Below are 25491 nucleotides of genomic sequence, written 5' to 3'. Positions count from 1 at the left end.
AAGGTAATTTTGGAGGGACAGTCTACTATTATTACTTTAATACTTCCTGAATTTCTAGTTTAAAAACAAATTCAAAGACCCATTACTCTGTACCCAATTCAAGTTAAGTCATCCAGTTAAAACTCAGACAACTTTATTGGGAGAAAATTTTGGAAACTTTGGGTTACTTCTGAGAGTTTAAAAAAATGTTTCTATTCTGCGTATCAGAGTGGGACACGTTGACTCTGGTGTTTACATAAATTCTATCAGTGCACCATGGAAGTGGGAAAGAACAGTTTTTGTTTCTTGTTTTGTTTTTTTTTTTTTTTTCTTTTTCTTTTAAACCAGGAGGGCAACAAAGCAGTAAGAAGGATCATAGGGCACCATGTTAGTGACAAATCACAGGGGTTGGTTCCAGAAAGGTTGTGAAAACTAGTTTCTCATTGCAGGAATTGGGTTGGGCCACTCCTCCCCCCCCTTCCCAAACACAAATATTTTCATATAATAAAAGCCTGTTTCCCTATGGTTATAACCGAGCCTCCCCTCCTCGGACACCACCATTTTAAAGGGGTTTACTGAGAGGAACTTCCCAAGGTCCGTAGGCTTTCTATCCTTCTGGACCGTGTCTTGTCGAGGTGAGGCGTCCCTTCGGGGGCTCACGCCGGGTGAAGGGACAAGAAACACCCACTCGGATCCAGCCGGGGCAGCCAGCGGCCGGAGCATGCGCTGAGAGTTTGTGCAGCTGGCCCTGGCTGCCGCCGCTGCCTCGTCCGGACTTGGCGAGGACTTGGGAGGGACAGCGGCGCTGGGAGGTGGCTTAACAGAGACTTTCCAGCAACTGCTGCCCAGGACTTTTTTTTTTTTTTTTTTCTTTTTCCCAGGAGGCGGCGACGGCGGCGGCGGGGGGAGAGGAAGAGAAGGAAGCGTCTCCTGCTTGAGCCAATGCAGCCCTTCGGCTCCCCGGGAGGAGCGTCCCTGCCCCGATGAGCCCCCGCACTGCGTCCCCGACCGTCCCCCGGCGGGAGTGGGGCACGGAGCCCAGCGCCGACGGTGAGTGGCCGCACGTCTCGCGTCTTTCCAGCCGGCTGTCCCGCCAGCCCTCGGCGGCTGTCCCCGGCGCTGTGTGCTAAACTACTTAGAGTCTGGCGGTGGGGCTCCCCGCCGCTGGCGCTTCCCCCCGCGCCCTGCCGGGGGCGCGCGGACGCGGACGCGGTGGCGGGGCGGGGGGACCGCGCTCGGCTTTGTGCTGCTCTGGCGGCCGGGAGCGCGGGGTCGCGGCAGCGGCCGGGGCCGGGGGAGGGGGACGTGAGTGACTAACCCGGCGTCTGCACAGCTGCACCGGCCCTAATTCCCCGGCGCCCCTCCCCGCCCCCGCCCCGGGCTAATCCATCATTCCCGACCGAAGCACCATTTCTCACGTTCTCCCAAAGAAACCCTAGTCGCGGGGCGGAATCCCAGCTCAGCGCCGCAGCCCCTCCAGTGCCCTGTGTTCACACCCGAACTGCGGATGGGGTGGGGGGTGCGGAGTTGGGGGACCCAGGAGCTGTCCTAACGAGAGCGACACTTGCACCCGCGGACTCGCCGGCGGCGCCTGTGACGTCTCCCGGGGATAGTGTGGTTTCCAACCTTGGGGACAGTTCTGAGCTGAGCTGTCCCCGAGGAGGGGCGTGGACTGAGGGAGGTTTTAAAGAGCGTCTCATCAGAATGCAGAGGACACCGCCGCGCGTCCCCTGAGAACGGGAGTTTGCTGTGTGCCTTCATTCATCCGGGAGTCAGTCTTTTCTCTTCTCAGCAGGTGTTATCCGAAGCCAGTCTGGAACTTTAGGCGAGTTTAGGTTACAATTACAACTTTAACAAATGATCTTCGACGAAGCGATGTCTCGAATGACCTAGGCTTCGGACCAGACTCGGGACCCGGCTGAGGGCGGGCAGAGGAGGGATGGGCTGGGGGTGCGGAGCGCGGAGATAAGTCCCCTGTTCTCTCTGCCCCTGCAGATCGCTGCTACTCGGCCGGTGGGAGTAGGATGTGGTGAAAGGATGGGGCTTCTCCCTTTCGGGGCTCACAATGGCCAGAGAAGATTCCGTGAAGTGCCTGCGCTGCCTTCTCTACGCCCTCAATCTGCTTTTTTGGGTAAGTCGAGCAGTTCCTCTGCACCAACAGGTGGGGACGGCTGGACTCGGTTTCCTACAGCCACCACTTAATGCGCCAAAGGGCATGGCTAAGCATTAATTAATTACATAGGATCGCACCCTCTACTTTTCAGAGAAGTCAAGTTTGACCTTAAAATGCCTTTGATCTAGCTCAAGTGCCATTCGTAATTAGAAAAAAATAAATGGACGCCTGGATACTGGTGGCAGTAAAATTAGACTTGAAGTTAATCTAGGGATATAAATAAATGCACGTGCTTGTGCTTGTAGATAAGAAAATTATGCCATACTACTTAGGGAACTGTTTGTTTTCAGGAATTTCAGATAACTGTACAAGCCATAAATTGTTTCCTTACCTCATACTAGCCTATAAAATTTGGTTGGGGCAAGTAGTCCCACTCTGTTTGTAGGAATTCATACACAGATATCCTATCAAAGGACCGGGTAAATTTTTCTAGGAGATTCCATACAGCCTGAAAAGGTGGTTTTCATGCAACTATTTCTCAGTTGGCAAAGTTTTAAAGAATTTTGTGTATGCTTTTGGAAAATCCCATAACCATTTAAGGAAATAAAATACATAAAATTTAACAAGCTCATGGAAATCTTTATGCTGTATGAGCTAGTGACTTTCTATGCTTTGCGCCCAAGCATAAATTTCATTATATGTTATTAATAATCACATTATTATTTATGAAACTTATGAGGAAAATATAAAAATTAAAACTGATGCTTCGAGAAGCTGTCATACTTAAGCGGATCATTTTTTGCCAATTTTGTGTTCTATTAATAATTCATCATTTTCTACTAGAAATATTTATGTGACTGACTGGCTAGCATTTGCCAGCCTCTTTTCATAAGAGGTAACTGTGGTCTCTAGAGGATGATATTTTGGTTTGAATTAATTCCTATGGGTGCCTCCATTTTAAAGTGACAAATTAAGGTTTACTTCAGTGAGTAATCTGAAAGATAACCTAAACTGGCATTATTTTTTTCCTCTACATGAAAATGAATAAGCATCAAATAGTTAAATTCACCACTTGGAAACGTAAAATCACTAATCAATCTTATTGCAGTTTTTAATTCTAAATATGTACCTTTTTCAATGGGTCATTCAATTATCTGCTTAGCCATAAGGTTAAGATTTTGAACTTTTTTTTTTAATGTATAATATCACTTGTATTTACTAGCTTTTCACTTTTCTGCTTTATGCTTTTTGATTCTAGAATCATCACATTTTTATAACTAAAAGGAGATTTAAAGATGACTTTGTTGAACTTCTTTACTTTGTGAATGAGAAAACTAAGTGTAGGTTAGTGGCTGGCCAGAGGTTAAATGGCCCAATGGTGACAGTATCAGGAGTGCCACTAAGTCTTCTTGCTCCTAGATAGTGCCTTTACATGGATAATTACTGAATTCTCAATCTTGGAATTACTAGGATTTTTGTTGTTGCTGTCCAAAGAATGATGATTTGGATTTTCTTAATAATCTGTATTATGTGTCGGGGGGAAACCCCAATTATTTAACAAATGTATTGCTCTTCTGAGTAATGAATTTGTTTAAAAAAATTTATTCCTTCAATTCCTCTAGGGCTTGTTTAATCTTTGAATAAAGATTCTTCATTCTTTGAAGAATGTAAAATGTTATGTCTTTGTTTTTATCCTGTACTTCAACTTTCTCACTTTCTATGTGCATGTTCTGATATATTTATTTATTAAGATCCCTTCCCCCTTTCTTCAGCTTTCTTCTGCCAACTTTCCCTCCAGCAAAACAATCCATGTTAACCGCATTGTATGGAGGTCTCTGTATTTTCCTTTATTTCATACAAAGATGTATTTACTCATATTTGTCCACATATATGCATTCATGTACATTTATATGTACATTACCTATATATATATATATTTTTGTTGTTGTTGTTGTTGTTAAATTGTTTTTCTCATTTAGTCATAGGAGTGGGATTGCTACATTGGAGCGTACCAGATATCAACAATAACAAAGTAGCTAATCTTTATATAGTTCTTACATCGACCAGACACATTTAATGCTTCAGTTTCCTAGTCTGTGAAAGAGGGATGAAAGTTTTTTAGAGTTGTTGGGAGGATTAGGGTTATAATATGCATAGTGCTTGAACAGTTGCATTTAACGATGCTCTCCGTGTGGTATTAGTAGTGACAGTAGATAGTAGTGTTTGTGGTCATTACCACTCTTACTGCAGTAATGATGCTCAAGTAGATTATCAGGAAGTGGATTGCTTTGTCAAGGAATGCCTGTGTTAGTAATATCAGTAATTGTTATTCTTGTGATTAATACCACTACCACTGCTACATTTCTCTGACCCAGAACTCCTGTCCTGGGAATCTGTTCCTTAGGAAGAACACAAATAACACCCCATTATATGCACACAAATATTTGTTGTCATCTTGTTGGTGTACAAGCACCTTTTAATTGTTGTCAATTGGAAAGGTTTAAAGTAATATTTCACTGTTACTTTGTTCCCGCCCCCCCACAGTTCAGCATCAACATAATTTTCTTTGGACCTATATATATTTCATGTATATTATTTCATTTCATGATTCATATTCATTAAATATTTCATATTTACCATATGGTATGCCTTATTGTTTGCCCATTGATTTCATTTATGTTGTTACTATACGATAGTTAAACAAAGTTTCATATGCTCTTTTTAATAGAATTTTTCTCTAGGATTTTAAATATTCTTTCATTTTCTCTGTTATTTCAAAGCACCCACCTTTCTTGTTTCCATTAAGGTTTCTTTTTGCCTATGGACTTTAAGCTTATTTTATATGATTAAAAATATCTGTTGGGGTTTTTGTTGGAATTGTATGAAATGCACATCTAACTTGGGGAGAATTAGCATTATTCTTTCGGTGTTAAAACAATGTTTGCAGATGCTATATTTCCTTACTGAGTCAGATGTTGTTTTCAACCTTGTGCCAGGCGCATTCCTGGGCTTTCTTACACTACTCAAGCATCTAATTCTCATAACAGCCCCGGAAAATTGTTTGTTTGTTTTGGGGGTGGGGGGGTAAACAGAGGTTGCTCAGAGAAGTTCAGTAACTTGCTAGTAAGTGCCAGAACAGAGACTCAAGGTTCAAATTTTTTTCCTCCAAGGTTTGATAGAAGTTGTACTGCTGGACATGGTGGGGAATTTACTTGCGGTGGAGAGGCAGACACACTCCGTAGGAAGGGATTAGCTGTCCACCTCCTTATTCCAAGTCCGCTGGAGCTGTGCTTCTCAAACCAGTCACCTGGGCATCTTGTCAGAATGCAGATTCTGATTCAGGACCTCTGGGGTTGGGCCTGGAAGTCTGCTTTTTAGCTCCTCTGTGATGCTGTTGGTCTGAGTGCCACGTGTTGCAGAACAAGGAACCGGTCCTTGCTTTGAGCTGTCACTGGAATCAGAAACAGAATAAACCAGCTAGCATATAAGCCCAACTTCTTAAATAGACCTCACATTCGGAGTATGCAGAGGGATTGTTCTTGCCTCAAGTTTTGCAGAACCGAGAAGCCTGCCCTTATAACCTCTGGGATCAAAAGCTGTAGCCTTTTACTCCTCACTTGGCATTTTGAAATTCTTTTCTCCCTATCTATTTTCTATTATATTGCTACCATCTCCCTTTCTCTACCCAAAGTATGTTAGGGAAAAGAGAACTAAATCTTAACTGAAGACCTCTATAGTTTTATTTTGCTGTTCTGAGAGCTAAAACTTAAACAGAGTGGTTTTTCTTTTGAGAATGTTTTTAAATCTGAGGCATGGACCTAAGAGGAAGCAAGTAGGTCACAAATGCACTGCTTTTTCTCCATTACTATGGATCCAGTCATCTCGATTTGCCCTCTGTTGAGTGGCTTTTCCATGGTTTGAAGAAGCTTGATCCCAGTACAGCTGAAGTGGAGTTGGCACACAGATATTGGGCCCTCTGGGTTTCTCACGAGTGTTGTGGGTTTGTCATGGGAGAAGTCACTGGGGACGCCCTGCACGTGAGTAAACCACCCCAAGAACTCTTTTGAAACCATGATTCACATTCTGGCCACAAAGAAGCAAGGAAATGAGTTATTTTTACTTCGAACTTATCCCACTTTTACTGTTTAAATGGCATATTATTTAAGTTAATAAAAGCTTTCCTCCATTTAAAGACAGCTTCTGTGGCTTTATAATATGAACCCTTGCCATTCATAGATCGCAATTTTCTGCTGTTACAAATATGGATAAATACAGTTGTTTTTGGAAGTTCCTGCCATTGATGAACACTTAACATTTATCAAATATGTTTATTATTTTCTAAAAATATAATATCCCATCTTTAGTTTTTAAGTCCTGTAAGAGCCATTGCTTTTCACCACCATTACTAAAGATAGTAGCAATAGAGATAAACTTCTCTAACGAAAACCTGAAAAATGGACAGGGACTCTAGTTCACACTTGGGGATATATGCAGGGTAAATGCCACAGCAGAAGGTCAATGTTATGTTTCTTTTTCCTTGGCCATAGGTAGTGAACCTTAGTTGTTTGGCTCATGGCAGACCCTAAAGAGATTCTTGGCAAGAGGACATTTGTGTCCACGTGGCATTTATTTAGTTATATAAAAATACAACTTTTTTAAATTAATGCCCCTAACTTTATACTCTGAAAGTCATTGACGTTTTCTTTAACTCTAAGGGATAGGGGAGAGCCTTTCAACAAATGTTAGTTTTTTTTTTCTTTTTTTTTAAGATTTTATTTATTTTATTGAGAGAGAGAGAGAGAGAACACACAGGAGCGGGAGGGGCAGAGGGAGAAGGAGAGAGAATCTCAAGCAGACTCTGTGCTGGGCACAGAGCCTGATGCAGGTGTCAATCCCACGACCCTGAGATCATGACCTGAGTGAAACCAAGAGTAGGATGCTCAACCAACTGCCACTCAGGCGCCCCAAATGTTACTAATTTTTCAAAATAAACTTTATATAAAGTTTAGTTTTGGGGCAAAGCTGTTACATGCTTTTTATATAGTGTGGCCCCTGCTGAGCAAAGATAAGCCATCACATGGTTCATAAGGACCACCCTTTGAAGAAGGGCATGGGGGATTCTTTGGGGCACGTCCCTACTGCAGACCCGAGGGGTACTGACATTGGGCTGCCAGCCTCCAAATAATTGAGAATTGATTTACCTTTATATTTCAATAAATCACAACTTGAATCCCCCCCCCCCTTTTCTTAAGACAAAAAGGAATTTTAAAAGTGCCTAGTCCAGTTCTCCATTTTCAGGATGAGCAAAGGTTCCAGAAGTTTGAATTACTTGTCCAGGTTCTCTGTAGAGATCGAACTGTAACTAAGTTCCCCATCTCTCTTCTGCATTTTGCTCTTTGCTACCAGATTTGACATAGAAAGGAAAATTCAGGTAGGTGGTTTTAAACATCTTTCAGCCTAGAATAGAAATTACTGGTGTCACTGTTACCTTATATGAGACTCTATGTTATGGATGGCAGACAGTTGAAGGACTTAAAATTCTCTTTTGTAACTATGCCATTGCTATTTGGTGGAAACTATAGACGTATACTTCACAATACATTTAGGGAATGTGCACACACATAAAATTCTGATTTAGAAAACAACTTGATGCAAACTTTATTTTTACTTAATTAGATTTGAGCAAAACCAGAATATATTTCCAACATAGCAAATTTCATATGTATAAGTATTTGTTGAGAGCTAACATTTTCTAAACGTTTTGCAAGACAGAATATGGCAAATGTCCTGCTAAGTAGTATATTAAATATATTTCTCTAAAGCAATATTTGTGTTATTTTCTAAACATTTCCTTGAACTACAAACAGTATTTTTACAATGCTGGAGAAAATGTAATAAGGAGTTATATGCCTAGTTATATATGATAACCAAGGTGTTCCTAATCATTTAATCATGATGAATGACAGTTGAAGAATTATTTTATTTTAATTTGGAAATTAGTAGAAAATACCATTATTAATAAGGAGTCCTGAATGGCTTGCATAATTTGTGCTTCTAGATTCAATAGCATCAAGGTTAGTATTGAAGTGATCTCATTTCATTTTAGCATAGTTTCTCGGTATAGCATGCCTTCTGTATGTTATGGCTCTGATATTCTCAACGCCGGTGAGTAACATCACTCCTTGAGAATGAAACTGTTCTCAGACATTTAATGTAGCTGGAAATAATGTCATAATAAAAAACAGTTTAGTCTCAGAGTTGCTTGTTTGCCATAAGATAAGGCTTTGGACTGATATTATTTATTTTGACTGATGTTCTAGGCATGGCTGCCATGCTTGGGTAACTACTGTGCAAAAGAACAGTAGAGTCAAGTAGAAGTCTGTAGTTTAAAGGACACTTGAGAACACTTAAACCAGCTTCTGACCTGATATATAAATCTTCAGTCTTGTAATTCAGCAAGCATCTCTCTCCTGGAAAACTTCCAGTGGTACAAAGCTTAGCTCTTCTTAAAGCATCTCCTAATTTTGCTAATGTTCTCATCTAGCAAGTTGAAATGATTTCTCTTTATTATAATTATTTTCTCATTCATTCATCAACTATCTCTTGGACCTCACTGCTGGGCCTGGTATTCTGCTTGGTGATGGGGCTGTAAGCAGTGGTCTGTGGAGTGAGATGGGTGGGTGAAAACAGAAAGCAGTCGATAATTGCTCTGTGAAGTCTGTCCAAGAGCACTGGCTATGGGGAAGGTGGGAGTAGGGAGAAGATCTTTACATGCTGGCTATTTGAGCTGATCTTGATGGGTAGGGTTGCTCTACTCTGCTCCTGAGGATGGAAAGGCTGGGACAGGGTGCATCCCAGACAGAGGGAACCGAATGGGGAAAGACACAGGGGCTTGGGGAGATCTGCGTGGTGTGTGTTGGAGAAGCACGAACAGCTTTTTGTCATCTGAGTACAGAATGCATGTGGGAAGGAGCTGGCAGCGAGCAGATTGAAGAGACAGCTTCATGGTGATTGAAAAGGGCCTCTGTGCCCTGCCAAAGCATTTAAATTTGAGTCTCTAGGAGAGAGTTGGGGGTAGTGGAAGTGAGAGCCAAGAAGGTGCCCGAGGGGCAGCGAGGAGAGCTGGATAAGCAGAACTCTATCTGTGTTTCCTGCAGCTACCGAAGGACAAATTTGATGTGGAATCTGTGAGCCGGAGAGTTCATCAGAAAGTGATTGTAATTACCTGGCAAGAGACTGAGGGCCTGAACTAGCCAGAAGTGGCAGGAAGCGGGGAGGAATTCACCAGCCATGGTGGGGGGACAATCTGTAGGACTTGAAAGTAATTAGATGTAGGACTGAGGAAGAGGGAGAGGTTCAGGCTGTCTGCCAAGTTGCCAGTTTCTGTGATTGAAGCGTTGATTATACCATTTACTGAGATAGGAAACACAATGGGAGGGACCCAGAGGTTTTGAGAGGAATGGAAATGAGTTCAGTTTCAGAGATGTCAAAACTGAGAAGGGCCATGCAAGTCCAATAGGTAGCTGTATCACAGAGCTTTATCCCTGATCCATTTGCTAGACCTTTAGATAGCTGAAGATTCCATTTCTGAACTGATTTAGGAGTCGTCTCTTAAGCTGACTGAGAAAGATTAAGAGAAACCCCTAAGGTCAAAAGTGACTTGAGGTAGTAGTAGGTAATATACAGAAGAATCCTACTCCTTTCATCATATAAATCCTCTGTGAAGTTGGGCTTATTATCATAGCAGTTTGTATGTGAGGAAACAGGCTTAGGAGAGATTCAATGATACCCAAAGTCATAGAGCTAAAAAGGGGCAGGCGTGGAATTCCAACCAAGGCTTTTGGATTTGGTGGTTTCTTACAATCATTATGGCCAAGCCCATATGCCTTAAATGGCCTCCAACACTGTATTATCTGGTCCCTGCTTGGCTTTTCATTCTTACCACATGCCAGTTTCCCTTCCTTGAGCAAGTTATGCTGTCTTCCACCCTGGGATCTTTGCTTTTCTTTCTGACTGAATGTACTTTTTCAATTGCTCTTTCCCTAATGAACTTGATAATTAACCCTCAGATCTTCGTCTCTGAGAGATGTTCCTTTGACTCCATGAAATAGGTCAGGCATCACACAAAGGAGGCTTAGAGCAACTTGTATTATTCCTTCCCAGGGCTTACTACAGTTTGCAGTTACACATTTACATCTTTGATGGGTTGGCTAATGTGGGTCCTTTTAGTAAATTTCACCATAGCCTAGAGATGGTGCCGGTTACTGCCGTACTGTTATCCATGTATCTCCAGCACATCATGAAGGACCTGGCCGAGAGCAGTTGATCGATATATATTTTTTGAATGGAAGAACTACTTCAAAACCCATGCACTTAACCATTCTATGCTGCCAGAAATGTTTTGGAATATACCACGTGGAAGAATTATACATTTTTTGTTATAAATGGAAGAACAGTGTATAATGACCACTGATAACAGACTGTGCTAAAATAAAGAATCTGTTAATTTATTGATACCTGTCTCAGAACTATGGTATTGAAAATTAGCTAAACAGCCTATAAGAAATTAGAGGATGGAGAAACCAAGATGAGTTATTACGTTAAAGAATGATAAAGAAAGGAATTATTTATAATTGTGCAAGAATTTGAAGTAATTAGGGACACCTGGGTGGCTCAGTCGGTTGGGTCTGCCTTTGGCTCAGGTCATGATCCCAAGGTCCTGGGATTGAGGTCCATATTGGGCTCCCTGCTCAGTGGGGAGCCTGCTTCTCCCTTTCCCACTCTGCCTGCTTCTGTTCCTTCTTTTGCTGTATCTCTCTGTCAAATAAATAAATACAATCTTTTTTTAAAAAGTATTAAAAAAATAAAAAAAGAATTTGAGGTAATTACATAAAATAGCACATTAATAGGTTTTCCTGTCCCCCCATGAAACTTACAAGGTATTTAAAGGTCCACATACAGCCAAGTAGAGGGAGAACACGTAGGTTCAGATTTAGTCATGTGGTCCAGGTACCCTGCTAGCCCTGTGCATTTTAACAGGTTCTATTATTATTAGGTACAGAGAAGCCAACAGATCAGATGACTGCCATTAAAAAGATAGTTTATTATACTCACAGATCGTGTGTGCAAGACAGTACATGTCTCATCACAAGGGCTGAGAGGGAAGCATTGGGGTCCATCTCAAGACCAAAAGAGAGGGACTGGCCTTGTACTTTTACTGTGGTTACATCCACAAGGAACAGGCCAACATTATATGTTAATAAACAAACCAACAAACGAACAAAAACAAGGAACAGGCCAGACAAAGTAAGTAGGTTTAGGATTGTCTAGTTTAAATACTTTCAGCAGCCTCTGGAGTACAGGGGCTCTCCTCGATTGTCTGGCACCTAGACCTTGGGGTGATTACAGCGGTTGTAGAGTGGCCCAGAGGGAGAGCTCGCAATAACAGAGGTGGTTGGGGTGTGGGTTCTGGATTGGTTGGTTTGTATTGGAAAATGAGAAGTGAGAATCTGGGAGAAAGACTCCTCCCCAGGGTGGTAGAGGGCGGGCAGCCAAGGCAGGGTGGCTCAGGTACGTTATCAGTTTTTTCAGACCAAGGTGTGTCCAGCCCGAATATACAGAACAGATGGTAAAGCATCAAATTCACAGAAGCTAGAAGCATGCTTGATAAACTGCGGTTGACCCACTGTGTAACTTTTATTAAGTTTATCATCTGTTTTTATCCCATCAGAAGTGAGGATAGTAATAACTGGCCTTATTCTTCTCTGAACCGTGGTCCCAGGATCCTTACTCTGTTTTAGGCCATTGACCCCTGAGACTCTGTTCACCAAAGAATATAGTTAAGACATTCAGACTTAGCCTGGCCACCACAGACTACCCCCATTCTATCCCTCCCCTTTTCAAAAAAAGAACCCTGCATGCTGTGCAGGCTAGTGTCCTCCCTGTGGAAATTAATATGCTCATTTCTAAATGTGGAAGGGACTTCGTGACTAAGCCTAAAGCTCCAAAGACCAAAGGCTTGGATTTGAATCTCTGTTCTGCCATTTAGAGTCTATAAGACCTTGAACAGATCACTTCATTTTTCTGTGCTGCATCATACTATTTATAGTCTGTAATTATCTGCCTTATCTGTTTATTCCTTGTGTCCCACAAGAAGCTTCACAAAGGCTGAGATCTAACCTCTCTTATTTATTGTTGGGTCTCCAAATCTAGTACAGACAATTTCAAGGCAGACAGTATGTATTGAGTAAATATTTGCCACTGGATGAAGAATGAGTGGATTCACTAGCTGATTTTCCAAGCAGGTAACCATATTTCACTGTACAAGAGGTCACAGAGGTCTGCCTGTTCTGTTTGCCTTGGAGCCTTTATCCAGAAAGTGTTTTCACGAGCATGGTTTGAGTCAGTATAGACCCATTCCTGTCTTGTATATTCATTATTTCTGTATTTAAAAGCAAAATCTATAATGCATAATGGTAATTGATGTTCATTGAGATGCCAGAAATGAAAAATCAAATTCAAGTCAAATTAAATTCTTAAGATAAGGATAAGGCGCACATTAGAAAGATTTCCATCTAAATAGGAAAGACCTTCAGAATTTAGGGGTTAACCTTCAACTTTTTGAAAAGCTTCCCAGGAGACTCATTTTGAATGTGCTCTACATTGTTGCTTTTTAAAAAAAAGTGTTTTTTTTTTTTTTTTAAGTATGGAAAATTTAAAGCATTTACGTAAGGATCCTTAAAAAAAAATCTTCATATCATTGTCTTATCTAAAACAACAACTTCTTAACATTTTCAAGTACCCAGTCATGTGAAAACATCCTCTGTCGTATAAAGGTCTCTCTGCGGCTGTTTTGTTTGAATTGGGAGCTAAACCAGGTCAACATACTGCATTTGGGTAATCTCTTAAATTTCTTTTAATTTATAATAGTTTCTCCTTCCCTCTTTTTTTCCCCACATGGCCAGTTTTTTAAATTAAAGAAACCAGATCATTTGTCCTGTGATTATTTTTCATATTCTTGATTTTGCTCATTGATTCCCCACAGTGGCCTTTAACAAGTTTCAATCTTTTCCCTGTATTTCCCATAAACTGATAATTAGAGCTGGAGGCTTGGGTAGATGCAGGTTTGACTTTTTGGTAAAAATACTTCAATTTGGTAAAAATACTTCAAATACTTCTGATTGCCTCACTTTTGTGGGGGAAGGCACATTATCTCTTCTTGTAATACTAAAACTAATCTGTGGGGGCCGGTATTTTACTTCAGCCTGATCTCCCTGTTCTAGAAGTTATGCAGTTTTATGCATATTTCACATTATGCAGTTCTCAGCCCTGACTACACATTAGAACATCTGCGGAGCCTTACACATTTCTCATGCCTTTGCCCTACTTTCAAGAATTCATCCAGGGTGGTTCTGGGCTCATAAAGAGTGGTTCTTGTTTTTTTTTTGTTTTTTTTTTTTTTTAAGAAGTCCTAGGTGACTTTGATGCACAGGCAGGACGGAGAACAACTTACTTAATAACTTGGGTAGTCATTGAGGATCTTTGCCTAGAGATCCATTATTTCAATAAGGGTTGTAATAGGAATATTCTTTTAATGCTTTCTGCATGTATTAGCAGAAATTCTACAAAAACTTTCATGAAGTCTTTGGTTCTTTCTTTAGTTTGTATAGGAAATGTAGGATAAAAATTGGATTCTTACCAGTTTTCTGAATATTGAGTTGAATGTCCACCATCCTACAAAGGTGACCAGTGAGTTTTAAGTATTATTATCCATTCACAGATTTTAGCGTAATTGATATTTCAAGTCATTGCATTTATTATTATTATTACTGTTATTTTGATGCCCAAACTGTTTGACCTTTATCCAATGGTAACTCTTTCAAGTTCTCTGGTGACTTTCTTGGCAACAACAATAGTACGGATTTGATGGCTTCCTTGCTATTTATATGACGTGTTTTAGGCTCATCTTGTACATCTAATAATTTAGACATTTTGTGGCCTCTTCATCTTGTACAATTCCTGTCTTGAACCTAGAATCAGGCATTCAATTGTCGAGCTATCTGTGTCCTCCTTCGGTGACATTCTATTTAAAGACTATGACAGGATTACAAAATGAAATGACAGGTATTTATAACAATAGTGAATTTCTAAACAGTAATTGGAAAAAAGCATAATGATCATGTAAGAAAAAAATCCTTAATTGCTTGAATGATTAATCCTGTGGAGAATGTTGCATAAATCCTTGATCACCAATTGGTATTTTTTTTCTTTCCAGTTAATGTCCATCAGTGTGCTAGCAGTTTCTGCTTGGATGAGGGACTACCTCAATAATGTTCTGACGTTAACTGCAGAAACAAGGTAGGCTTCATAATCAATGATTGCTTTCTTTCATCAGGTTTCCTTAGACCCTAGTTTCTACGTCATCTTGTCCTCAGCTGTTTAGATGATAATGCTCTCCCATGATCAATAACCTTTGTTACAGACACTTGCGTTTTCTAGCATTCTCTTTAAGGTACAACACTTGTCCTAGAAAACGTTTCTGGGTATGGTGGCGCCAGTTGCCTGGCCTCTGGACAGTGTGGCAGCCACATCATGTTTGTACGTAAAGGACAGCAGAGCTACTTTTCTATAAGAAAACTACAGCCAACCTTCTTTCCTTCATCCCCCTCAGCTAAGGAAAAACCAAACTCAACATTGCCATTTTCCTCTCAAATTTCAAAAGGTTAATCCACTAATATCACAAGGGGCAAATCACTTAACTTCTCCCAGCCTCCATTTCCTCATAACTGAATGTGGACTCCACATATATGGTTCTAAAACGTCTGGCGAATGGACTGAGGTACATGTTTGTAAAGTCCTTAACAGGGGAGCTAAGCACGCAGTAATGGCTGATTTTTGTTATAGTACTCTTACTAGTATGATTCTAGTTAATGATTTTTTCATAGTTTTCCAGCAGAAATCACCTCCCTTCCTCTTTCTTTTAATAGAGACCAATTTCCTTTGACACAGCAGTCTTTTGCATTTTGGGGGAGGATCCGTGGTTTTGGGGGAGGGCCCAGAAGAGGCGCTGGCCAGGTCAGAGAAGAGGAGAGAGACTCTTCTCAGCTGGGATACAGCGGGGCCTGTTTCTCCCCCACTCCCCAGGCTAAAGCTTCAGAGCTGATAGTAGCTGGGCTTCTTATTGGGGACCCCGTCTTATAAGATATTTTACATGAGTTGAGGTAGAAATGCTACCACTTGTATAAAAAAACTAAACGAAATGAAACAAAAACAAGACAAGCAAGCAAATCAGTGATAGCGCAGTGATTTTAAAAATAGCTACATAGTCGTCAGCTTTGAGGCAGGACGATTTAAAGGATTATGAACATGAATCTCAGTTGTGTCTTGTACTGTGTCGTAGGTGCATTTTGGTTATATTTTATGTGTAATGTGACATCATTGTTCTTCTTTCAGGGTAGAGGAGGCTGTCATCTTGACTTATTTTCCTGTCGTTCACCCAGTCATGATTGCTGTTTGCTGCTTCCTTATCATCGTGGGGATGTTAGGATACTGTGGAACCGTGAAAAGAAATCTGTTGCTTCTTGCATGGGTATGGTGTTTACATCTTTTCTTTATTATGGGTGAAAAGACCAACCAGTCCTGTATTATTTTTTCATCAGTGCACAGGATTACGTGCTTAGGGAACCGTGATAGCGGTTCTCTAATCTGTGGTAATTGTTCAACATCCTGTGAGAAGGGAAGCATTCTTTCCATGAGAGATGATTTCAGCACACGTATTTGTTGTACTCAAATGATGAGGTATGGAAATGTGCACGCTATTTAATTATTTCACTCAGGCTATGTGTTGATATTTTCATTTGAAAGTATGAGTTGTTTCCTTGTGTCATGGACCTTATTACCACCCGGACAGGCCCCTCGGGATTAGAACAAAGAAGTTATGACAGCACACTTCGTTCTCTCTCTCTCTTCTTTTTGTAAACAAACCTGCCATAAAAACCTATGTGGAAATTCAGGTGGTGAACTACGGATAGATATTAAAATCCAAGCACTGCGTTTACATAGATTAGTGGGTAAATGGGAGTCTTGGTTTTCCATAATCATAGTGGGTTTTGTTGTGTTTTGTTTTGATTCTGAAAGAGTTGGACCAGATTGCTTCTTAAATTCCCTTCAGCACTCAAATTCTATGATACTAAAATTTATGATTCAACTTCTAATTCAAAAATTAGGAAACTCTCTTTTAACATTAGAAATTTGAGTTAATTTAAATTACAGCTCATATGTGTGTGTGTGTGCACGCACGCCCATGTGCATGCATGTGTGTGTGTGTGTATATATGAGCACAATGAGTGCAATATTTTAATATTGCATGTTCATAGCACCAGATAGAAAAGCTGCTACCATGTAATAATCACAGATATCTCAGATTCTGGAAGAATTAATTCATTGGATATATTCCTTTCTTTTCAATAGTTCTCAGTGCTAGCTGTGCATTAAATTCTTATAGGGAATGTAAATGAACATTTTAATGGGGTGCTAATATACTGGATATCTGAGCAGAAAAAAAATCCTGATTTGTAGCCTTTGAAGATTTCCATGGGCTAAATACATGAAGCAGGGTTGGTTTCCAGCCAACAACGTGGTATCACTGAATGCACAGCTGGGGAGAGATGGGCACAAATCGGCTCTCTCAGGGCTCAGCTCCTGCATACCAGGGCTTGACTGGCTCCCATCCCAAGCCAATTACAACAGAATCTCAGTGTAAAGCTGAACTAAAACTTTGAATTTCACAGAAACAACCTGTGTGAATGTATTAGTTGGCTTTTTGGAGGCTAAGTCTTGGTTTCATGGACTCTTTAGGTCCATAACTGGGAGACAGAGAGTGCTGTAGAAAATAAACCACACTCAGGGAGGGGAGCGTGCCCATGACCTTACATTTCTCCATTTTGGTATACAGGGAGGAGCATGCCGGAAGGGTTTGAAATCTTATTTTGCCATTTAAGATATTTGGACAATAATTTAAACATGAACTCAAGGTCTTACTTTATATGAAACTTATAGTTTAAAGGACAGAGAAGGTATATTGAACTTTAAAAAAATCTCAGAATCCTTTTTTTCCTTAATTTTATTTACTTATTTATTTTAGAGAGAGGGAAAGGGAGAGATTGAGAGCAGAGAGAGGGGCAGAGGGAGAGAATCCCAAGCAGATTCTGCACTCAGCACGGAGCCTGATACAGGGCTTGATCCCATGACTCTGAGATCACAATCTGAGCCAGAACCAAGAGTCTGATGCTCAACTGACTGAGCCACCAAAGTGCCCCACTCTCGGAGTCCTTTTTAAAACTGCAATCTTAGGGGAGCCCAGGTGGTTCAGTTGGTTAAGTGTCTGCCTTCAGCTCAGGTCATGATCCCAGGGTCCTGGGGTAGAGCTGCATCTGGCTCTCTGCTAAGTGGGGAGCCTGCTTCTCCCTCTCCCTCTGCCTGCTGCTCCCCCTGCTGTGCTCTCTCTCTCTCTCTCTGTCAAATAAATAAATAAAATCTTAAAAAAAAAAACAAAAAAACAAAACCACAATCTTAGAATGCTGTCTGATTTACACAACATTAATGCAAAATATGGCAAGATGTTAGGTCTTTGGCAAATATTTGCAAATATTTAAGAATAACTGTCTTCCCCCTGTCTCCAGCATGTGTGATTCTGGATGGTCCCTGGACTGTGGGTTGGGGTGGGGTGGGATAACATATTTCATAGAACCTCAAAGACTTTTAGGAACACATTTTAGAACCATTTATGCATTCCGTTAGGCTGCTTGAATGCTAGTAAAGCAAGTTGACGAAGGACTAACTAATTTGGTCTTTGCTTGAGGTAGGAAGAGTCATGGTTACCTGTGATGAGAGTCTAGTTTGTGAGGCTGGAAAGAAGCTTATGATGCAAAGGTGACGTGGGGGACTGAAACCATAATAATGACAAAGATGATGATGATAACGTAGTTTATATGAAGAGTTTTATATGAATTAATCAATTTTGTCTCCTCCACAATCCTAATGAGATAGATATTGTTATTTTCATGATACAGATGAGGAAAAGAGGCACAGAATTGTCGCTCTGCCTGAGTTAGCTAGTAAATGGAGAATATGCTATTCAAACCATGGCAGTCCAGTATGATATATTTTTAACAGCTTCACCATTTTACTTTATAGCTGCTGCCTTTTCCTAAGTACTTACAAATGTATCTCACATTACGTAAAATATTTTTGCATGATCTTTCATTTCTTCAACCTGGTAACAATCATCTAAGGTAGATAATTATAAATGAGGTTCAGAGATGTTCAGTAATTTGTCCGAAGTCACTCAGCAATAATGGATGGAGCTTTGATCCAAACCTCAGTGTTTCGGACTGCCAAGCCCGTTTTCATTGGGCCTTTGCCGATGTCTCTAGTAGATGCTTCTCAACCTTTGAAGCCTAGCACATTTCCCTAATTATGTATATTTTTTATAACAAGCTCAAACTATCAGACTACAAACAACTTGATAATATGAACTATTCACCTTGCCTGTAGCTTTAATAAATGTTTATTAAATCAAATAATGGACAGGACATTAGAACAGTGCAACTAGGAGCAGCCAGCCTCTCAGAGGGAAGATGGAGCTAGGAAGGCACGAACAGAGTGAGATTTTCAAGAAGGAGACTGACCCACTAAACTGTAATTATTGTAGAATCAAAGCAGATCTTCATTTTGGTGCAAGAAGTAAACTGCCATCCTCACCACGTTATCTTTGGATGTTATTTGAACACCAGGGTTGACTTCAAGCAGGTTTATTGTTTGGATCTATACTGAAATTGTTAAAACCCCATATGAAAATGATCATCTTTAAAAGAAATAAAATAAAATAAAATGAAAAAAAGGATGAGCTTGACTCTTAGGGTTCCACTTCAAGGAGAATGACTTCTTTTTTTTTTCCCCCAAATCTTAATTTAAATTCTAGTTAGTTAACATATAGTGTAATATTGGTGTCGGGAGTAGAATTTAGTGATTCATTACTTACGTATAACACCCAGGGCTCATCATAAAAAGTGCCCTCATTAATCCCCACCATCCCTTTAGCCCACCCCCCAGCCAGCTCCCTCCATCAACCCTGTTTGTTCTTTATCCTTAAGGGGAAAAGCCTTCATAAAGGAGTGGAGGGACATTAATGCAAAATATGGCAAGATGTTAGGTCTTTGGCAAATATTTGCAAGGCAACACTCTCACATTTTCTTCCTTTGTGTCCTTTAGCTTATCATCCTAATTAATATTTTAAAAAGTCCAGTACATTCAATCCAACTCATTCATTTTCCTGTATTAGAAGTATTGTTTCACTTGTAAATAAGACTAGCTGGAAGAAGTTTGTTTTTTGTTTTTGTTTTTGTTTTTTTAACACAACCAGTACCTCAAAACAAAACAAAAAGACAACCAGTATCCCTGAGATTGCCATATCTTTTGAATGATTACCAAAAACCAGTCAGGCTATGGAGCTGCTCAAGCAAAAGTCAGAACATCTTTATTCATTGGACTGATCAAGAAAATGCGGGAGACTCTCAAAACAAGTCTTTATAACCAACCTACCGTCCCCTCACAACACTCCCCCAAAATACCAACAACTGGGCAGGCTAAGAGGCCACCCACAGGAAAACATTTCTGGTGAACTTTGGTCATGAACTTTGACCCTTCTATTGAATTATGGTTGCAAGTTGTTAAAATACCTTAATTTAAGGTCCCCATATAAGGTACCCATATTGGATGCAGGACATACAATTAAATTAGGAATTCAGATAAGCAACAAATAATATTTTAGTAGAAGCATGTTCCATGCACTATTTGGGATTTATATCTACAAAACATTATATATTGTGTATCTGATACTCAGATTTAAATAGGCATCCAGGAATTTCATTTGCTAAATCTGGCAACCCTACTCTAACTGGATTTGTTCTTAATAAATGTGAAATTGTCATAGAACAGAAACTTCTATGTATTTATAAGAATATATCTTTTATATTTATAGGAGTAATTAAATTCTAACTATATTAGGAAAACAAGGCAAAAATGACTAGTAAAATAAACTTGAATATGCCGTGATTTTCAGAGTGATTTTAATAGCAGAAATTCCTTCTCTTTTTTGAAGATAAATGGAAGCTAATGGAAATTGGTTTTAAACCTTAGTTGGGTACTCCCAAGGCTTTTAGCTATAGACTAAATGAAATTCATTTGTTACTGCAATCCTACCTTCCTATTAACATAGGCATTAGGAAAATGGAGCCAGCTCAGGGGAATGTAAACAGATTGAGCAGACATGTTTACAATATCGACAACAGCTGAATGTCGCCATCAGGAGATCATCACTTGTCAGAGTGTGATGCTAATCTACATTCTACCTCCCGCAAACCAGTTTAGTCAAGGACTGGTCAGAACCTACCTTGGAAGCACTTCATACGTTTAAGACCAAGGACCTTGTGTTTCCAAGGGAAGGTTTTTTTTTTTTTTTTTTTTCCCCAGTTTTATTATCCCAGAACATTTGCATATGGCTAGTGATTATATGGAAGCACTTGTAAAGCTTTCTTAAAATATACTGTGATTGAACCAGATTTGAAATGATTCCCTTAATGAAAATCAAGTAAATTTTTAATGGCCGTGAGGAAATGAACCATCCTCGGTTTTTCTGTTGGTTGAAGTCGTCATGTAAAACCAGAAGATCTTGAAATAATACTTTTCTACAGACTCTCTGTTTAAGGGCTTCTTTCAAGTAGTTATAAATTTTATAATTATATAGCTAGTCATAAGCAATTGAGTTAAAATTAAACTATTAAGTTAAATATCTTTTTTATTTTCTTTTTATGATTTTGGGCGATAGCCTAGCAAATATGTTTCTCAGTCGAGGTCCATCATATTATTGACCACATCTTCAGCATCTGCTCAGTGTTTTACCCTGTTCTCTGTGATTTTATATGGTTAGACTTATTTTACAGATGGGGGAAGGAAAGATGCCCAAAGATATACAGCCCCTAGTTGCTATCATTAGCATTCAAATACAGTCCTTGCTAGGGGCCTGTGCTTTTTCACTCCACCAAGCTACTGTTACAATACATTTAACTGATTATCAGCATTATTTCTGTAAGACTTAAATATTCTTCATTTATAATTCCAAGGCATTCAGTAGTCAATTAACCTTTGAAAATATAATCTTTTAATGTCCTTATCATAAAAGAAACTAAAAATTCTGCCACAGTTCCCTCTTCTTTTGTCAAGGAGTCCAGCTATTTCTCCTTTCCCTTCTCCCCTTCTTCCCTCCTAATCCCCGTTTCTTTCCTTTTTCCCTCCTTAAGCAGATATCGTGTACCCGGTCTGTGGTCCACCCTGGAGATACAAAGTGAAAGGGGAGAATACAAAAAAATAACAAGCGAAATACAGCATAAAAGTTATAAATAAATAAGTGTGGGAACACAGAATAAGGAGCAATTGGAGACTTCCAGCAGGTTTCCAAGGAAGGTCTTTATCTGAGCTAGCTTGAAAAGATACTGAAAATGTGTCCGAGGTTTCTCATGGAGACAGGGAGGCAAGGGGCTTTAGAACCACACAGAATGTGCAATGACACAGAGAAGTAAAGGAACATGGCAAGTTTAGGCAACTTAGATGTGACACTGTAGTGTCAGTGCGCAGCGAGAAGCACGTGTAGTAGTCCGATTGTGAAGATCTTTGTAGGAGAGAGTCTGATGTCCTCTGGGCTATGAAGAGCCAATGGGTTTTTCTGGCATTTAGGGCTGAAGACCCTGAGAAGCCCTGTTAGTAGTGACACAGGGGTCTTCGAAGCCATAGCTGGGGTCTGAACTAAGACTCTGGGGACTGGATGGAAGGTGGCTGAGTCCAGTAGACCTTGCTGAAATAGAATTATGGATATATTTAATTGCACGTGCAAGTAATATTTGTATTACTTGACATCAGGAAATGAGCTATTATTCTACGTTCATGCACTTTCCCTATGATCGAAACACATCTCTTCAACACATACAGATTATTGTGACATTTCTTTCTTGTGAATTCTTTAAAAGCTATCATTTTCAAAGTTAGTTGTTAAACTCACAAAAGGTCTCAGGCAGAGGAAACTGAAGGTGATGCAAGCATTTCTGGGTCCAGAGGCTCGGTTTTCACCACTGCTTTCGTATGCCCAGAAGCCCAGCACAGAATTCCATGACCTCTTTTGTTTCCTCAACTCATGTTGGTTTGACTGACTCTAATTATGCCCCAGAAAAGCACATAAGCAGATGTCTTTAAAGTTAGTGTGTCCGAGACGGGGACCCTGGACAACTCTGTGATATTCCGGCCCTTAGCATTGGGTCTTTGTGACAGGATTTTTTTTTGTTGTTGTTGTTGTGACAGGATTTTTGAGTGCTTTTTTGCTTACTTTGCAGTTCAAAGTGTGAACAGTTCAAGCTTCTATGTATATATTTTTAAAGATTTTATTTATTTGACAGAGATCACAAGTAGGCAGAGAGGCAGGCAGAGAGAGGGGGGGAAACAGGCTTCCCTCTGAGCAGAGAGCCCAATGTGGGGCTCGATCCCAGGGCCCTGAGATCATGACCTAAGCTGAAGGCAGAGGCTTAACCCACTGAGCCATTCAGGTGCCCCAAGCTTTTATATTTCTGACCCGTGCATAATTTAGGTGTACTCTGTTGTGGTAAACATTTTAAGCTTCGTTATATGTTGTTTCTTAAAATATTTGTTTGAAATAGTGTCAGTTAAATATAAGCCATGTACATTTCTATCCATTAATTTGATGAATGTCATTAGTCTGCGCAGCGTTTAAATCCAGGTATCTCTGTGGCAACACATGCAACTGAAAGGTCCGTCCTATCTAGGAGTGCTGGTCGCCCACTCAGCAAACGGTACCTTGGAGGCGAATTCAGCAGTTGTGTGATGGGTTTTCTCCATCATTTGCTTCTGCTTTGTCAGTCGGTTGACTTCCCTTGGCAAATGTAAAACAGTAGATGTTCATTTAAAATCCTGTGGCTGTCTAGATGACTCGGGAAACAGTTCTCTAAAAGTACAGAGTTAAAACAAGAGGGCAAGTGAACGCAGGTAAAAGTACAGAGATGTGTCATTTCAGCCAATGAGGAAAGTAGCTTTCAGATAAACTTCTTAGAAAAATGATGTTTAATATTTACTTTATATGCAATGTCTCATGAAGTTGGTGATGAAGTAATAGCTTATGAATTAAAGGTTTCTTTTTTCATGGAATTTCATAGATTTAGAACACTTTTTCAGAATTGTGATCCATATGTATTCCCCTTTTATCAGATAAAGGGTGATAACAGGACCTGGTTATGTGCTCAGATTAAAATGAATCTTCTCAGCTCACATGACAGAAACACTGACGTTTATTTGGAATGTACAAATAGTGTTGTGGTATCACTTAGCATTTGTTGAGCAATATATTTGAGTTAGTCTAAAATAAGTGTGGTTTTCCCTGAATTTTCTTCAGGGGGGCAGACGAGGGATGAATTGGGAGACAGAGGTAGGCAGTGGCTTACAGAAGGGTCCCTGCTCGGGGAGAAGGTATTTTGGAGGAACCGAAAGGCTGGTGGAGAGGGCAGTTGTGATAGGACTTGGAAGCTCCTGATGTATTAGGAGAAGGGCATTTGTCAGTCATATGGTAAACATGTGCCAGGTATGCAGGGCGGAGAGTTGGCTATGTGAGCTTTAACCAGATTGTGGAAAGTCTTGAATGTTATGCATACCTGCTCTGCAGTTGGAAGTTCTGTGAGCCTAGGAGTCATGTGATCTCTCTTTTGCTACTTAATGCTTCTTTCTTGTTTCTGAGCCTTCTGCTCATTTACCTGGGAGAAAATAGCTACCTGGTTTTAGCCACTCTGGGCTAAAGGAGCCTCACATTTTGATAACTTTTTGTTTGTTATAAAGATTTTATTTATTTATTTATTTATTTATTTAGAGAGGGCACGCACAGTGGCAATGGGGTGGGGGCTGAATAGGGGCAGAGGGAGAGAATATCTCAAGCTGGACCCTCGTGTGGGCTCAGAGCCTAACAAGGGGCTTCATCTCAGGACTCTGATATCATGACCTGAGCTGAAATCAAGAGTCGGGTGCTTGACCCACTGAACCACCCAGGCACCCCTTAGAAAACCTTTTTTTAATGATAGAAGAGAGAATGGAAGACATATTTTATTCTAACAGTGTGCCTTTACTGATGAAGAAATAAAGGTACTCAGATGGGGAAGTCTATCTTCCATCTTAGAGTTTTTTTTTTCAGATGTGTATTATTAAAAAGAATTCTGGGGGCACCTGGGTGGCTCAGTGGGTTAAGCCTCTGCCTTCGGCTCAGGTCATGATCTCAGGGTCCTTGGATCGAGCCCCACATTGGGCTCTCTGCTCAGCGGGAAGCCTGCTTCCCCTCTCTCTCTGCCTATTTGTGATCTCTGTCTGTCAAATAAATAAATAAAATCTTAAAAAAAAATTCTGTTAATCTGGATGTGTTTAGTTCAGGGGTCATAGCAAAAATATGGTTATCCAGCTGAAGTAGGCACCAGGAAACTGGGTGCTGGACTAAGGTGCCATAGGGAGACAAGCCAGGTTTAAGGATGCTTGGGGAGGGGTTAGAACAGTAGTTCTTTGGAGTGCTGCAGGAATTTTCCAGCCTTGGGGGAGAAAAGGTTTCATAAACAAATGGCTGGTATCAGAGGATTATTGTAGAACTGCTTAACTTGTTCAAGAACAAACTTCTCAAACCCGTGAAGGATTTACCCACAGATAATGGATCCACTCTCTTCAAATGATCGTTGGTCTGTTTATAAAAGCAGGTCTTGGAGGATCTCTAGTTTTCAACATTGGTATAGCTCAAATATTTGTTGTGACAAGGGTGCATTTCTTTAAAATCATTCTGTAATTCATGCGATTTAATTCAAACTATTCGTCTTCACTCAATTAGACTGAATTATTGATGTTTGAACAATTTTGGTTAGAGTTTAAAGATTTTATCATTATTCACACGGGGTTTTCTTTCCCTGAACATTAAGCATGACTGTGAATTGAGTTATGTTCATATGCTTTCTTCTTTTGAGGAAGAAAATATATTTTTGGCTCAGGAAGAAAGTGTTTTTACTTGAACAGATTGATCAGAACAAGAAAAAAAGACACACCTCTGTACTTATAATAAATATTCATATACATACATTTGTACAATTTAAAGGGAACAATTTATTTTAATACTCTTTTTAACAAATAGGGTCTGTGATTATTCTGGAGACCATACAAAAATAAGTTCAAGTGATATCTTGTCTGAAAATAAAGGTCAAATAATTAAAAGATTGTGGTTTAGAAGAAGATACTTTCACAGACATAGTTACATATAGGTT

General features: G+C 40.1%; 1 protein-coding gene across 2 annotated transcripts in view; it reads left to right on the top strand.

Annotated features, from left to right (window-relative positions):
* Positions 1 to 889: 889 nt before the first annotated feature.
* Positions 890 to 25491, top strand: part of TSPAN12 (tetraspanin 12) — a 63413-nt gene continuing 38811 nt past the window's right edge. Inside the window, exons 1-4 of one of the 2 annotated variants that reach the window (XM_047695099.1) lie at positions 890 to 1029; positions 1975 to 2110; positions 14367 to 14449; positions 15545 to 15680. In XM_047695099.1, the coding sequence (XP_047551055.1) occupies positions 2045 to 2110; positions 14367 to 14449; positions 15545 to 15680 (285 nt within the window). In that variant the 5' untranslated portion in view covers positions 890 to 1029; positions 1975 to 2044. Of the gene's footprint in view, positions 1030 to 1288; positions 1805 to 1974; positions 2111 to 14366; positions 14450 to 15544; positions 15681 to 25491 lie in introns of those variants that run through there. The other variant, XM_047695100.1, reaches the window with a different exon arrangement.

This window comes from Lutra lutra, chromosome 11, assembly GCF_902655055.1.
Source record: "Lutra lutra chromosome 11, mLutLut1.2, whole genome shotgun sequence".
NCBI lineage: Eukaryota > Metazoa > Chordata > Mammalia > Carnivora > Mustelidae > Lutra > Lutra lutra.
The sequence above is the reverse complement of the archived record's forward strand: the minus strand, read 5'-3'. Positions and strand labels throughout refer to the sequence as shown.